The sequence below is a fragment of the Halyomorpha halys genome, unplaced genomic scaffold (assembly GCF_000696795.3).
Source record: "Halyomorpha halys isolate HHAL.00 unplaced genomic scaffold, Hhal_1.1 Scaffold155.1, whole genome shotgun sequence".
In the NCBI taxonomy this organism is placed as follows: Eukaryota; Metazoa; Arthropoda; class Insecta; order Hemiptera; family Pentatomidae; genus Halyomorpha; species Halyomorpha halys.
Window position 1 is genome coordinate 1,535,999 of NW_027115270.1, and position 14,548 is coordinate 1,550,546.

General features: G+C 28.3%; 1 protein-coding gene and 1 long non-coding RNA gene across 2 annotated transcripts in view; both read left to right on the forward strand.

Moving 5' to 3' along the window:
- The first annotated feature begins 861 nt into the window (after positions 1-861).
- Positions 862-4,468, forward strand: Pka-C1 (Protein kinase, cAMP-dependent, catalytic subunit 1). Its single transcript, XM_014417402.3, has one exon. The coding sequence runs from the start codon at positions 1,228-1,230 to the stop codon at positions 2,284-2,286; it is 1,059 nt and encodes a 352-aa protein (XP_014272888.1). The 5' UTR covers positions 862-1,227; the 3' UTR covers positions 2,287-4,468.
- A 914-nt stretch (positions 4,469-5,382) lies between these two features.
- LOC136796999 (uncharacterized) overlaps positions 5,383-14,548 on the forward strand; it is a 531,363-nt gene continuing 522,197 nt past the window's right edge. Inside the window, exon 1 of the long non-coding RNA XR_010844796.1 lies at positions 5,383-6,258. This is a non-coding gene — a long non-coding RNA (uncharacterized lncRNA). The remainder of the gene's footprint in view (positions 6,259-14,548) is intronic.

Genomic DNA, 14,548 nt, shown 5'->3' on the forward strand with positions numbered 1-14,548 from the left:
TTTTTTTTTTGTTCTTACAAAATATTACTAGACAGACAAACCCAAAATCCAATAACAAATAAGTAAACAAAAAAGTAATAGTATAATATTACTATTAGTAAAAAATAGTGTGCTGTTTATCTATATAGAATTCTAAAATGCTTAATATTTGAAATTTAAGAAAATACTGGAAATAAAGTTTCTGAACTTTAAATTAGCAGCATAATTATTAAAAAAGGTGAAACAAATTGTTTGTTATTAAGCAATTTTGTTTTAACTAAAAGAACTCCAAAAGGCTAGTTTATCAAGAAAATACACTGGAACAGAAATTACTGTTGATACTAGATAAATATTCAATTTAAGAGATTAAATATTTCAAGCAGAAAAAGGATTGTTTGAGTTAAGTATTCATTCAAATTCAAAAGTCTAACTTTATAATCGATACTAACATTGCTTTATAATCGTTGCGCGAAGGTCGACTAATCGTTTATATGGAACTAAATTTTCCTCGTCAATCCTAAATATCAAAAGTATAAATAATGAAATTTAAAACATCGATTTATAGTGATGCTTTTTCCGATTTTATTTTTTTTTAAAAAGACTATTTTTCTCTTACAAGAAAAATATAAAGTTTATCACATCGTACTAAAAAAAAATGGAAACAGCCACAAACTTATATAGAAAAGTGATATTTTGGCAAGTATTTTCGTTAGATTAAATGTAAATTTCAAATGTACTATTTTAACATTGGATTCGTAGTTAAGTGCAACTAATGTACAAAGCTTACAAGTGGTAGGACATTGGTCGGTACCGCTATCTATAAAGTATCAAATCGTTAGTTGCAGGAAAGCAGAGAAGATGCCGCTAAGGACTAGAAGTTGTCCCCTGCTGCGCTCTTTGCGGCGGATCGGCAACTATCTGCATTGACCCATTGAAAATCTGGGATAAGGGCAGCCATTTTTGTGCTTTTCAGAAAGTGACAGAACGTACTGTTTATTTTGTGTTTTAAGTGGTTTGTCAGTGTATTTGAGGTGCATATAAAGTGGAGAATCAGAAGGTGAGATGACCGAGGTACATAAATGGATGTGTTGACCAACTGAGAAGGTCAATTTAAATATATCTTATATCCTACTTCTCTTCACCTGCCTGAATCTCTTTCCTTTGATACAGAACTTCGGTTCTGATAAATTGGTGTTCTGGGAGGTTTAGAAGTGACTGGGAGCCCTGGAAGGTATAAAAGGCAAGACAATGGGCAATGCCGCTACGGCCAACAAGAAGGGGGATTCTGCGGAAAGTGTCAAGGAATTCCTTGACCAAGCCAAGGAGGAGTTCGAAGATAAATGGAAGAAGAATCCGACTAACACAGCAGCCCTTGATGATTTCGAAAGGATCAAAACCCTTGGTACTGGGTCCTTTGGAAGGGTAATGATAGTACAACACAAACCTACCAAAGAGTACTTTGCGATGAAGATTCTCGATAAACAAAAGGTAGTTAAACTGAAACAAGTCGAGCACACCTTAAATGAAAAGAGGATTTTGCAAGCCATCAGTTTCCCATTTCTTGTGAGTCTCAAATTTCATTTTAAGGACAATTCAAATCTATACATGGTTCTTGAATATGTGCCAGGAGGTGAGATGTTTTCACATCTGCGTAAAGTTGGAAGGTTTAGTGAACCGCATTCGAGATTTTATGCCGCACAAATTGTTTTAGCATTTGAATACCTTCACTATTTAGATCTAATTTATCGAGACTTGAAGCCAGAAAATCTGCTGATAGATTCTCAGGGTTATTTAAAAGTAACGGATTTTGGCTTTGCTAAAAGAGTGAAAGGCCGCACTTGGACTCTATGTGGCACACCTGAGTACCTTGCTCCGGAAATCATTCTGAGTAAAGGGTACAACAAAGCTGTTGATTGGTGGGCATTGGGTGTATTGGTTTATGAAATGGCAGCTGGTTACCCACCTTTCTTTGCTGATCAACCTATTCAGATTTATGAAAAAATTGTTTCTGGTAAAGTGAGATTTCCTTCACATTTTGGTTCTGATTTAAAGGACCTTTTAAGAAATCTTCTCCAGGTTGATCTCACCAAAAGGTATGGCAATTTGAAGAATGGAGTAAATGATATCAAAGGCCATAAGTGGTTTCAATCAACTGATTGGATAGCTGTATTCCAGAAAAAAATCGAAGCTCCTTTTATACCCCGATGTAAGGGACCTGGTGATACAAGTAATTTTGATGACTACGAGGAGGAAGCACTTAGAATATCATCGACAGAGAAGTGCGCCAAGGAGTTCGCGGAGTTTTAAATTTTTGCCATTTTCCAAATAGAACCGTGAGATCTAGTGTGTAGATGAGAAAGAACGCCCATCGTGATAAACCTTCAATAGAACAGCTTTAAGGGTAATTGCTTACATATTTATTATACGGGTCTTCCTATGTTACTAAACAAAACTTGTTGATAGTCAAAATTCATTGAAGGTTATTCTTTAATGATCTTGTGTGTTTAGTAGACAGTAGAGGTCTTATCCCACTAACAGATGGAAAAGCCTGTAGCCATTTAACATGTCTATGTTGAATAAAATCTTGTATATGAGTGAAATTTTTCAAAAGTTATAAATTGCCACTTATTTCTTTATGAATTATATTCTTGGTAAAAATTGCATGTTCTGGTCATCATTTAGAATTCGCAAAATAATAAAAAAAATTTTGCTTAGTCAAAAGCTTTTAAAAAAACTTGTAATTTGCCCAAAATATCTGTACAAATTAGCCTTATTCAACCCTAAGAGATTTTTGTGCTCATTTTATTAGACAAAAAAAAAGAAAGTACACTTGTTCTTGTATTTTCTATTCTCCTCTCGGCACATGTAATATAGTAAACTATCCAAAGTTTATGATGGTAATATCAGTAAAAATTTTGCCCTAGTCTTTCTATATGCTTTTTGCTTATTAGGTTTTAGTACTGTTTTTCTGCCTACCAATACTCAAAATCATTTGTAAATAAACAATTCGCTTAACATAAAAGTAAACTCAATAAACAACTTTTTTTTCCCTTCCATAAATGTTGTGTAATCCTATCATAATGCCTTAAATTCAAGTTATAAAAGCTTTAGTGGAATTATATATGTTTGATTTTTCCTAGCCTTATAAATATTAGTAAATGTCCCTGGGAGCTCATTATGACTTTTATTTTAATCATTTTACATCACAATTAATTATCGAATGATATAAAAAAAAACATCTAGATGTACAGTATTGACTTCAATTAATTAGCAAGTTCATGTTTATCATCATGTTGTATATGGTGTGAGTTTTATTAGTCTGTTGACCTTACTATAAAGTGTTACCAATTGCCACAGTATTATTACTGTTTTGGTTTTAAGTAATTTGTTCATAGCTTTTTAAGTTGAAGCACTGTAATATAGTTTCTATGTGTGAAAATAGAATAGGGATTTTTCGATTTTTTTCTGATGTATTCAGCTTTACTATTTATTCAGCCGTTCTACATGAAACAAGTTCACTTGATATAAATATAGGAGATACTTAACATTCTTTATTATTATTATTATTATAATAAAAATAATATATTTATTATTTAATTTATATATAAATTTGAGGGTTGTATGATACAATTGGTTTAGAGATGGTATGTTGAAGATCGGGAGCAAAGATTTTAATGTTGATATTTTCTGTACAATTTATATTTAGGCCATAAGTTACGAGCTTCGGTCAAAAGATTATTTGGCCTTTTCAGATATTTTATCTATTGTTTTTAATCGAATGTAAATATTTAATGCCGTAAATTTTGCTTGTAAAATTATAAGAAATGATGACGTATGAGTATAATAATTCAATTTTTTGAGTTATATACCTATTTATTAGCATTTACTACTGCAATTATATATTTAAAGTGCAGAACTATGTATCATAATGTGTTAATCATATCTGTATTTATAGTATTATATATAAATATATATATTATATAAATAGTTATACTACTTAACAGGTAAAGGGATTCTATGCAATAGTGCCATATAAACGAATGGAATTTTAATAATGGTTTGGAATTTTTTTCTGATGAACTAAATTTTATTGGTACCTAAGTTTTTAGGGAAAAGATTTTTAAAATTATATTTTATGAAGCACAATAGTTTATTAGTCTTTTAATGAACAAATTGTATTTTTCGCAATGTGATATTTGTATTAACAAATACTTGGAAAAGCTCGTAGCTTTTTCTATATAGTGTGGGGTAACAGGCCGTTGTATCAGAAGGAATAGTCTGGTAGGATTTGTTGTTAATTAAAATTTGCCATATAGAATGAATTGCCCCTTTGACAAACCTTAAATGTAAGAAATTTAATTTAATGGGTCCCTCCCCATATATATTGTATAATGTAACACCAAGATCCTCCATGAATATAGAATGTCATCGAATTATTTAAAATAAATAATTAAATAACAAAAAAATACAAAAAAAAAAAAAAAAAGAAGGAGAAGGATGGCTGAGAGTCATACAGGCTTTAAGTTATCATTTCAATCTTTCATTAAGTTATTCAGATATGTTTATATTGTTTTGTTTTTAAATTATATATTGTCATTATTCTAATTACTTGTACTATGTGTGTAAGTACACCATAAAATGACATAAAGATATTGTCTAATTAGTGTGTACTATGTATTTATGATTTCAGAATGTTATGAATTTTTTTGAATTTTAACCTAGTTGGTTTTGTACCTTGTTTTTGTTTTTAGAAATTTGTTATTTGTTTATACCAACTGATGACCAAATAATATAAATAAAATACGTTGTTATCCCCTATTTAACAATGTCTTGTTTATTTACCTCAAATATTTAAGTTATATATTTACTTTCTTATTTATTATCTAAATAAAAATAAACATATCACTTTATAAGTTATGTGTTGTACGAGTATACAAGTGACAGATTTCAAAGTTTATTAAAAATAAATACTTACATAAATTTTTTTTCTATTGTTGAAAGGGTTCTTTACTTTTCTTTTTTGATGACCCCCACCCTGAAGGTACGCACTTGGACTGCTTTCTAGTAAAATAAAAAAAAATTTATACAATGAAGGATTCATTTAGATTTCATGCACAAATATTAATTAAAAAAAAAAAATCAAAAATCTGAAGGGATGAAGTTCCTGTGCATGTTAGTAACCCTGTAATTGTGACATATACCAACCACTAACAGGTTTAAAGATATTTGATGAGAAACTGTCATTAATTTCATGAATTTTACACATTTCTACCATTTTTGGGAATAGAGATAGAGTTAATTGTATCTGAATAATAATTAGTATGGTTTTTAACTTATTTCAAATTTAAATTCATGGATTGATCAATTTTGAATTTGAGTATGATATAAAGTTCTTTTTTTATTTTGATACTAAACTCTATTTCCAAATTGTGGTTAATATTAAACTCAAGAATTTAATATAATGGTTTTGATAATCATATAATTTACATATTCTGAATTAGATAATTTACACTGAAAATATTTAGGAGATACAAAATAACAAATTGACCAAAATTATGTACTTATTTCTGTAACAGAAGAATCAATTGAAAGATTCAATTAACTAGTATGATTCTGTTATTAAATCAGCTATTTAAGATTAGAAGACTGTCCAAAACATAAACTAAATGTGTTACCTTTGTAGACTAGAAAATTCGCTAATTGCATTACTAGATGGCGGGAATCGTGCCATCTTGATGGTATATAGACATTCCCTCCTCTCATCACGATATTAAATTTAGTTAAAATATGAGAATTTATAATTGTTTGTTTTTATAATTTCTTTTTTATTATGATTAAATCAAAATATGATATTACGAAATATAAAACTATTTCCTTTGAGAACAATTAGTTCCCAATTTTACTCGGTTTTAAGATGGATTAATTCCTTTGTATTATTACAGATAGCAATATTAAATAAATTAACTAATTCTTAATATTTAATTTATTTTGAAATTAAAATTTAAGATTTCAATCTTTTCTAAAACACTTCTCATAAGTAGGTCACTACTGAAAATTTGGTTTTCCCGCTATTAACGAAATATTACAGCGTCCCGGGTCGCCCAATAAGTGATCAAGAACTAAAGTGAAAATTTAGTTTATTTTTTTCAGAGATGACAGTTGTGTTTTATTTATTTATTTGTTTTGCTGGAACTAGTAAAACTAGGTAGGTGATCGTTTAGTACAGTGTTTTCCTAGAATTTTTTACTGATCCTGGAATGGTGATCACCTATTATTCAGGTAAGATAATTTTTACCACTTATATTTTTCAGGACTCATATGAATTAATTCAATAATACAAATTATTCATGTTATATGAACATTATAATTTATGTATTTGCCTATGGACTGATAAAAAATATGTATGAAGGCTTCTGAGTATTGAAAATTGTATTTTCAGTGATATTTTTCATTTCTTTTTTTAGGTTTTCTTAATTTTATAGGAATTTCTTACTATTAGTATAATAATGATTTTATATGTGATTCATTATGAATTCATAGTATGAAATTGTTTCCTTATGTAGGTATTATCAAACTTTTTAGTTAGTTTATTGCTTTTTATAAAGGTTGATTGTCTGTAACTGATATTAGTATCAGTTACTTTGAAATGAAAAATGTTACCCTTTATCTCAGTTAATCGGTATTAGTCGAATAAAAGAAATTTATTAGATTGTAGGTAGAGTGTTTAAATTTTAAACATGATACTGGACACCAAAAGCTTCTTACGCATCTAAAATAAGCTAATAAAAAACATTATAATCTAAAACTGTTTAATAGCAATAATTACTAATAGTCACAGTATTATGACCATATAATTTAACTTTATGGATATAATAACATATGAATTATGATTCTTTTAATATCAAATCACATTTGTTAAACTAGATTATTATCAGCATTTTGAAACAAAAAGGTGGCATTACAAGAAACTTTGTATGTGTAAAGTTATTGATAGTGATAGAAAAGCAATTTATTAATCAATTTGATGATGGCTATTCGAACTATTTGAAATTCACAGAAAGATCCCATGATATTATTAGTAAGTGGTATGCGAATTTCAATTCAAAGGACTTATATGATTTTTATTTGTTATCAAATTGTTTCACGAATTTTTTCATTTAAATTTCGCGAAGGATTTTATTTATTACTATTTATTTTTGATTATTCTTGTTCATCAAAATGATCACCAATAAATAGCTAAATGAATGACTTTTATCACTCTCATCTTAATTGAAGAATTTGTCCCGAAACACTCCTAAAAAGTTATCTTGTGATAAATGAATGATAAATTAAATACAACTTTTCTTCTTAAAAGCAAATTTTATGTAATGTTCTCAAATCAGATTATCTCAAATTTCTTCTTTACATTTTATGTATTACTTTAGTGTTCTTAGTAAAGAAAAATGATTTGAATTCAAAGGGAAAGTTCATTGAATCTTTTTTTAGCCATATGTTAGAACAAAAGAATGAAACTTTTATATGTGGAAGTAATTTATTAATATTATTCATTTGAAGTAGTTTTTGCTAAATTTTAAAATGATATTCTGCAGTTTTTTTATTATTATTTTCTTTTTCTATGCTTTTTATTTTATTATCTATGTTGATGGTTTTAAGCACATTTCTAACACAGTGTAATTTTTATTTTAGATTGATTGTCTGCTTATTGAAATTTCAGGAATAGCCAAGATTATTTGTTGTATTCTATTCAATTATTACAATTCATGGGCGTAATTTGAGTTTTGTTATAAACAGTACTTACTTTTATTAGACATTTTGTATTGAAAGTTTTTAAATATATATATATTTTAACACCAAAACTTTAATATTATCAACTATTTGTAGGCTGTTCATTATCATATTCCCATAAGATATAATGTGTTTGTTATCTCTGATTTGAATTATCAGTGTCATTAATATTTTATCTCCTGTCATTTTTATACTTTTGGGATTTTTTTGGAGGGTATGCATATTCTTATGACTATAAGTTTTACTTGAGAGTTTAATACTAAAACTAACTGTCTTAATATTGTTTATATGTATTTAATTCTATTTTATGTTTATTAATGCATAATCACAATTTCTAGTATTTCATTTAATATTTTGTAAAGGTTTTTGAAGGTTACATTGTTTTACCTTAAAAATTTTAAATATTGGTGTCGATTAACTTCAAAAAGCATGTGTTCTCATCATTCATTACATTGATCTTAAACATTTTGTGAATTAAATATCATGATTTAAATGGTTGATCTTATGTTATATTTATTTATTATTAATAAGGTATAACTATAGTTAATGATTTATGCCTGTATGTGATATTGAAGGCTTATGAATGTGAATAACAGTTGGATGGTCCACGGTAATTTATCTTGGAAGGTAGGAAATTAGAAATATATGCTTCTGTATACACTTAAAGTCTGTTTGTTTTAGTCTTTATCTTCACAAAACATCAGCGCCGAAGTCCGCCTTCTCAACACAAAAATGAACTTGCCATTGTTCATTTTATGTCCAGGAGCAGAGTTGTCGGCGCATGCGCCCTTTCTCCAAAACGTGCCATGAAAATAAAAGTTTTAGAGAATGAAAATGATTAATTAATTAAGCTTAAATAAACTATATTCTTTAGATGAAGACCGTTTCAGGGGAAGTGGAGGTTTCATGGACCCCAGTTGTTTTCATTTTTCAAATTATTTAAAGCAATAGTTTATAATTTATAAAGCTAATGGATACAGGATTATGAGTATTTGAACATTAAAATAATTATTATAGACTTTTTTAAAAAATAGTATATGCTCATTTGAAATTTAAATTTCTGATATATACAAACAAATGAAACTTTATGCTACTATTTTTAAGTCAACGTATTAGATTATCAAATTAAAAAAATGAAATAAAAATAATTTTCGAAATTGTAAAAATAACGAGCGTTCAATTAAAAATCAAAAAAATGTTTAAGGTCAAACAACGTGTGATCTAGAATAACTCTTATTAGGGAGAGTCTAGAGAGAATAGGGCTATCTGGGCTTTGTGGTACCTCCCTCTCTAGTTTAAGTTTAATAAAAAAAAAAAATAAATGAAAAATTAATAAATTGGATATAATACCGTTTGCATTAACTATAGTTCTTTAAAAGTAAGCGACTCTTTCTTAAATAAAGTTTAGCACTGAACTTGGATACAACATGTAATTCTCATTACGAACAAGAAAGGAAATAAAAAATAATGTTGAAATATTTCATTTGTTAATGCAGTGCTTTTAATTGTTATCTTCTTATCATTTTTAAATTTGTTTGTTTACTTTTTTTTTTTTATAAATTGTACAAGTGCTCTTGATTCAAGAGACGTTTTGTCGTTTACATTGATATAGTGTGACAGTGTTTTTGCATTAGAGGAATTTTAAAACATATCTTTTAAAGCAGGTTCCTGCACATAAAAATAACTGTAAATTTAAAATATATAAACATAACACCATTAGAATTTTATATAATTGAGAACGTAAAATTCTTAGAAAGAAAAACTTATGAATAAATTTACGAGATTACAAATCATTTTTCCTTTAAATCTTCATTCATATCTGTTTAATACTTGTAGAAAATCAGCAAAATGCCGCTAATATTGAACTGAAAATGACAGGAATGAGAAAGTCGCTACTTCTTCTATGTGGATAATTCTCTAATATTAACCTTTCAGGAACCAATTTTGAACAAAAATTACTCCTTAAAGTAAATAATTCCTTCTTAATTTTTTTAAGTTATGGCTAATTTTAATATTCTGTACAAAAGAGGTGATAATCCGAATTCAGCACATAGGTTAAGAATGAGATTTGTTGTTAAACCTCAATTTTTTATTACTTTAAAGAAAACCATGTATAATTACAAGTCAAAATTGATTAGTCTGCCAAGTATAGGTGGAGAGAATACAAAATGGCGGCTGTTTCAAAATGTTAAAAAAAAAATTAATTTTTCATTCTGAGCTCTATATCTTTAAAACTAACAACACTAGAAAACTTGACAGAACATCATTTAAAGTAAAGTAAATTTGTTAAAATATGTGCCATGATAGAGTTATTTTTGTACGTCTCCGATATATTACAGACATGTCTCGGGAACTATTGAACGTAAATGGATCTATTATGACTCATATTTTAGCACATTTTCTTTAATTTAAATGATGTCCTATTAGGTTTTCTAGTGTTGTTAGTGTAGTTTTAAAGATATAGAGCTACAAATGAAAAATTAATTTTTTTTAAAGTTTTGGAACAGCCGTCATTTTTTATTCACCTACTCGACAGGCTCATCTTCATCATCAATGTTGACCAATAATTATAAATAATTTTCATTAAAGTAATCTAAAATTGGGGTGAAATAACTGCATTTTTTCACCTGAACTCTAATTCTTGTAGATGAATGAGCCGTAGTCTATTTTTGAACGCATTAATGCCAGATAAAGTTTAAGTCGGCTAGTTTTATCGACACCTCTAGAAGTACGGCTTAGTGAGCCAGTAATGTTAATTTTTTAGTACAGTTAATTTTCAGTTCAGAGATAGGATGTGGACAAGGTAATATTTTATCGAACGTAAGGTCTGTAGTAATATGTGTCTGGTATTTGGGAATTTTTAGGATATAGATCTGGTGACAGAGGTGTATTTCCTTTTCTACTGAAATGGAAGCATTTTGTCTTGCCTAAGAAGAATTGTCGATAGTTATGACCAATTATTTTTTTCCAGTCTATTTTGTCTTGTAATCCAAGTTGATTATACTTCCTGATCGATGGAAGATTGCCAGATCGTCGGCGAATAAAAGTGGCTTAACTTCTCTAGGTAAAATAAGACCTAATTAATTTACAGCCAGAGGAAAAAGAGGGACTGACGACACATCGCTGGGATAGCCCAATAATCTATCTGTGTTCTTGAGATAGATCACATACAATTCGTATCCTGAAAACCCGATTTGTCAAAAATTGTTTAATAAATAAGAATATTTGTATACTAATTTTTATAGAGGACAGTTTTAGTGATATAATGGGATAATTTGTATTGTCAAACGCTTTCAGTGTATCATAGAAGACAGCTATCATTAGTCCGTCAATAAATGGATACTTTGCTTCTGTCTCAAATGTTATCAAGTGGTCAACTGTTTTCGGCCTTTCCGAAATCCTGATTGAAATAGTCGATATGGTTGGTAGACGGTTTCACAAAAGAAAACCTATACGTAATGTACTTTTAATTTAATTTTTGAAATAATTACCTATTACTTATATTTAGTAGTAATACAAAACGCATAATTTATGAACTTTGACAGAATTTAATAATTGACTAAAGGAGGAAATATATGTGTTCGTGTTTCCATGTTTATTGTGACAATAGTCATTAATTTTCTACTATTGTTTTCTCAACACTTTATTTATTTATTCTTTAGGTTTTAAGAACCAGATTGAACTATATAATTTACTGCGCATATTAACCATATATTCACTACATGATATATTATAGAATATAGTATCCTAAAATGCTGTGAATGAACAGACTAATGTGAGTTAGCAGAACTTCATTGACACCAACAGTAGTGACCTATGCTATTTCCGCTGGCCGGAAGAAGAGAGTTAGTAGGGGACAACGGGAAAGGTCAACAGCTTGACACTGCCACGAGTGCAACTAAAGAAATACATTTATTTCAATATAGTACCGGAAAAACAGGTCCAAATTGAACTAATAAATATCAAAATTTGTTCATTAATGAATCTCTGATCATAACTTTTCAAGGGCGTACCCAGAATCAAAATTGGGAGGAGAGGCGGGCAAGCCTAAATTCAGGAGGTGACACTTCAGCCATTGAAACCGAAATTTCAAGAACATTATATATAATTGTCGCAGTGATTTATTGCTTGTTACGATTAGTATTTGCTTGAAAAAATATTTTTTATTAAATTAATAACTTTTTAAACTCCTGGGGGAAGGGAGAGGGGGCACCTCCTGTCCCTCTCTGGCTATGCCCATGTAACTTTTTATGCAGATTCGGACCTAATATCGAGGGAACAACACCCCTAACTATATACAATGCTATAAATAACAAAATATATATTAAAATAATAATTCTTAATAAAAGATAAAAATAAAGTTAATAACAAAAACAATGACATTTATGGATTTAATAAAGTAAATAAATGACTTCTAATGAAAAAAAAAAGAGAGTGAATTTAAGAAAAAGATGAAGAGAAAAAAAAGAATAAATAAAATTTTAGAGTGGCAATAACAGAACTGATAAATATAGAACTTATAACAGAATGTCCTGCAGCAGGCTGGGCTTCTGTCTTCGGGTTGTGGTTGGGTTTCCCAAGTTGTAGGTCACTGCTCCTTTAACTGTAGGTAACTGGGAGTAGAACTTCATGAACCTTTTAAAATGTTGAAAATATGTACATAAATAAAATAAAAAAAAAAATTAAACTTTCTGGGATTAATTAATGAGTTTTTTCCTTAATCATTTTGATTTATAGTTAATAAATAATTTTTTTAATTAATATTTCCTTTAATATATGTTAACTAGAGTATAAAGTTGGAGTTGGCACCAAATCAATGTCGTTTGATTAATATCAAGTTTTAAATTTGTTGAAAGTTTCTTATCTTTCTTAATTATATTTATAAGTCTTGGATGAATGTAACCAAAGCATGCACCTCGGTATTAATAATTCATAATTAGTCTGTTGTTTTTAATTCTTGATTAAAAAAAATAATAATAAAATAACTAATTTTTATAAATAGTTATATATTTTTTATTGGTTTTGTAAAATTTATTTATAATTATTAATCATTACCCTATTTTATCTGTTCATAGTAAATTTTTGATTGTCTTTAAGCTCTGCTGATTCGAAATGAAATCGAAAAAAAAATAGTCCCTGTGTGTGGAAGTCCACAATTTGCCTTTGGTCACAAATTTTAACCAGCGATTCATTAGAATAAATTCATCAAGGAAAAATAAATTCGCAGGAAGATTATTTATGCGAGCCATACGAATTCGGTCCCGCCGTGGATGATATATCGGGGTAGGGGAGTGTTGTCAAACCTAATCGCTGTTGGGTCAGCCATGATTTAGAATCCGGAGTTCGAGCTTTATCACGTCATATTTTACCCCCTACCGAGCCATTGTACTGGACAACTCCTAATTGAAATATAATTTCCAATCTATGAAGAAGACTTCCAATTTTTTAGTTAGTTTTTTCATCTTTTCTAATAATGATAAAAAAACACGAGCAACAAATCGTACAGATTTTACTTGTAGATTTACAGTTCAACAAACATTACAGCATTTTCAATCCAAAATATTTATTACAGAATAAAAAGGGTCATACATTTTTTTTTTTTGTATTTATAGGTAAAAAATTATATGAAAACCATTGGTTGGTGTCATGAGAACCGGAGAGGGATGAAGAAATTAGTCGTATGAAATGCTAATTAAAGCTAACTATTTCCTATATGAATAATTTAAAAATAAAAAAGAGCTGTACTTGCTTGTTATTATAATGATAATTTGAATAATTTATTCTCATGGAAATTAACATTTTAACTAAAATTATTCATAAGCTACATTACCATGTTTACATAATATGAAAAAATAAAATAAAAGAAAACAATTCTACCAAGCACATGGGTCAGAAAAGCTTTCTCACTATTTATGATGTTTTCTTGTATTTTTTATCACCTTTTTTTTTTTTTTACTAAAAATAATGATTTTTCTGCATATTTCTCTTTCTATCGTACGTTACTTACAGTAAATTTTAAGGTAATGGTTCATAGTTTGAAAATAAAATCTACAGAACCAGCTGTTGTTGGAAAATAGCTTTCTATCGATACTGCTGTATTCACATCAGATTAACAGTTCGATTATGCCCGAACAAAATTTGATAAAATACCAACAGATAAGAAACCAAATGTCTAATAGAAAAAGGTTAGGAAGAATTTTCGATTCTGTGGATTTTTTTTTTTTTTATTTACTTCATAAATTCAAAGCTTCCCTACATTTAGTAATGAGCGAGCTAAAATTATTATTTCAGTCACATAGTTACCAACATCGTTCACATAAAGATAGGTCACCATAATCTATACTGATATTAACGTTCCTATTTTTTCATATTTCATGGTACTTCACAAGATTTTGGATAAATTTGTAATATACCATTTTATTTTTTTTAAAAACACTGATTTATTTAATCCTACTACAAGAACTTGTTTATCAAAATGACAATACACTGACTTAAAGATATGAGTATTCCTTTCACCGCCTTTAATCATCCATTCCCTCTTCGTTATAGAAACTTTTTTTTTAAAATTACGGGGGTCCGAATATTTTGAAACCCAGTCTTATTGTATACAAACCACCATTAATGATTTTTGCTTCGTTTGTTTGTTTGGTTTTTTTAGTGGCGCCAAACTTCATCGGTCATCAACGCCATTTATATTTTATTTAATTTTGCTAATATTCGTTAAATTTTATTTATTTTCAATTTTTTTTTTTTATTTTATTTTATTTATTTATTTTTTTTTTTA

Excerpts from the sequence above, each read along its gene's own strand:
- Pka-C1 (XM_014417402.3), top strand. The coding sequence starts at position 1,228 with ATGGGCAATGCCGCTACGGCCAACAAGAAGGGGGATTCTGCGGAAAGT.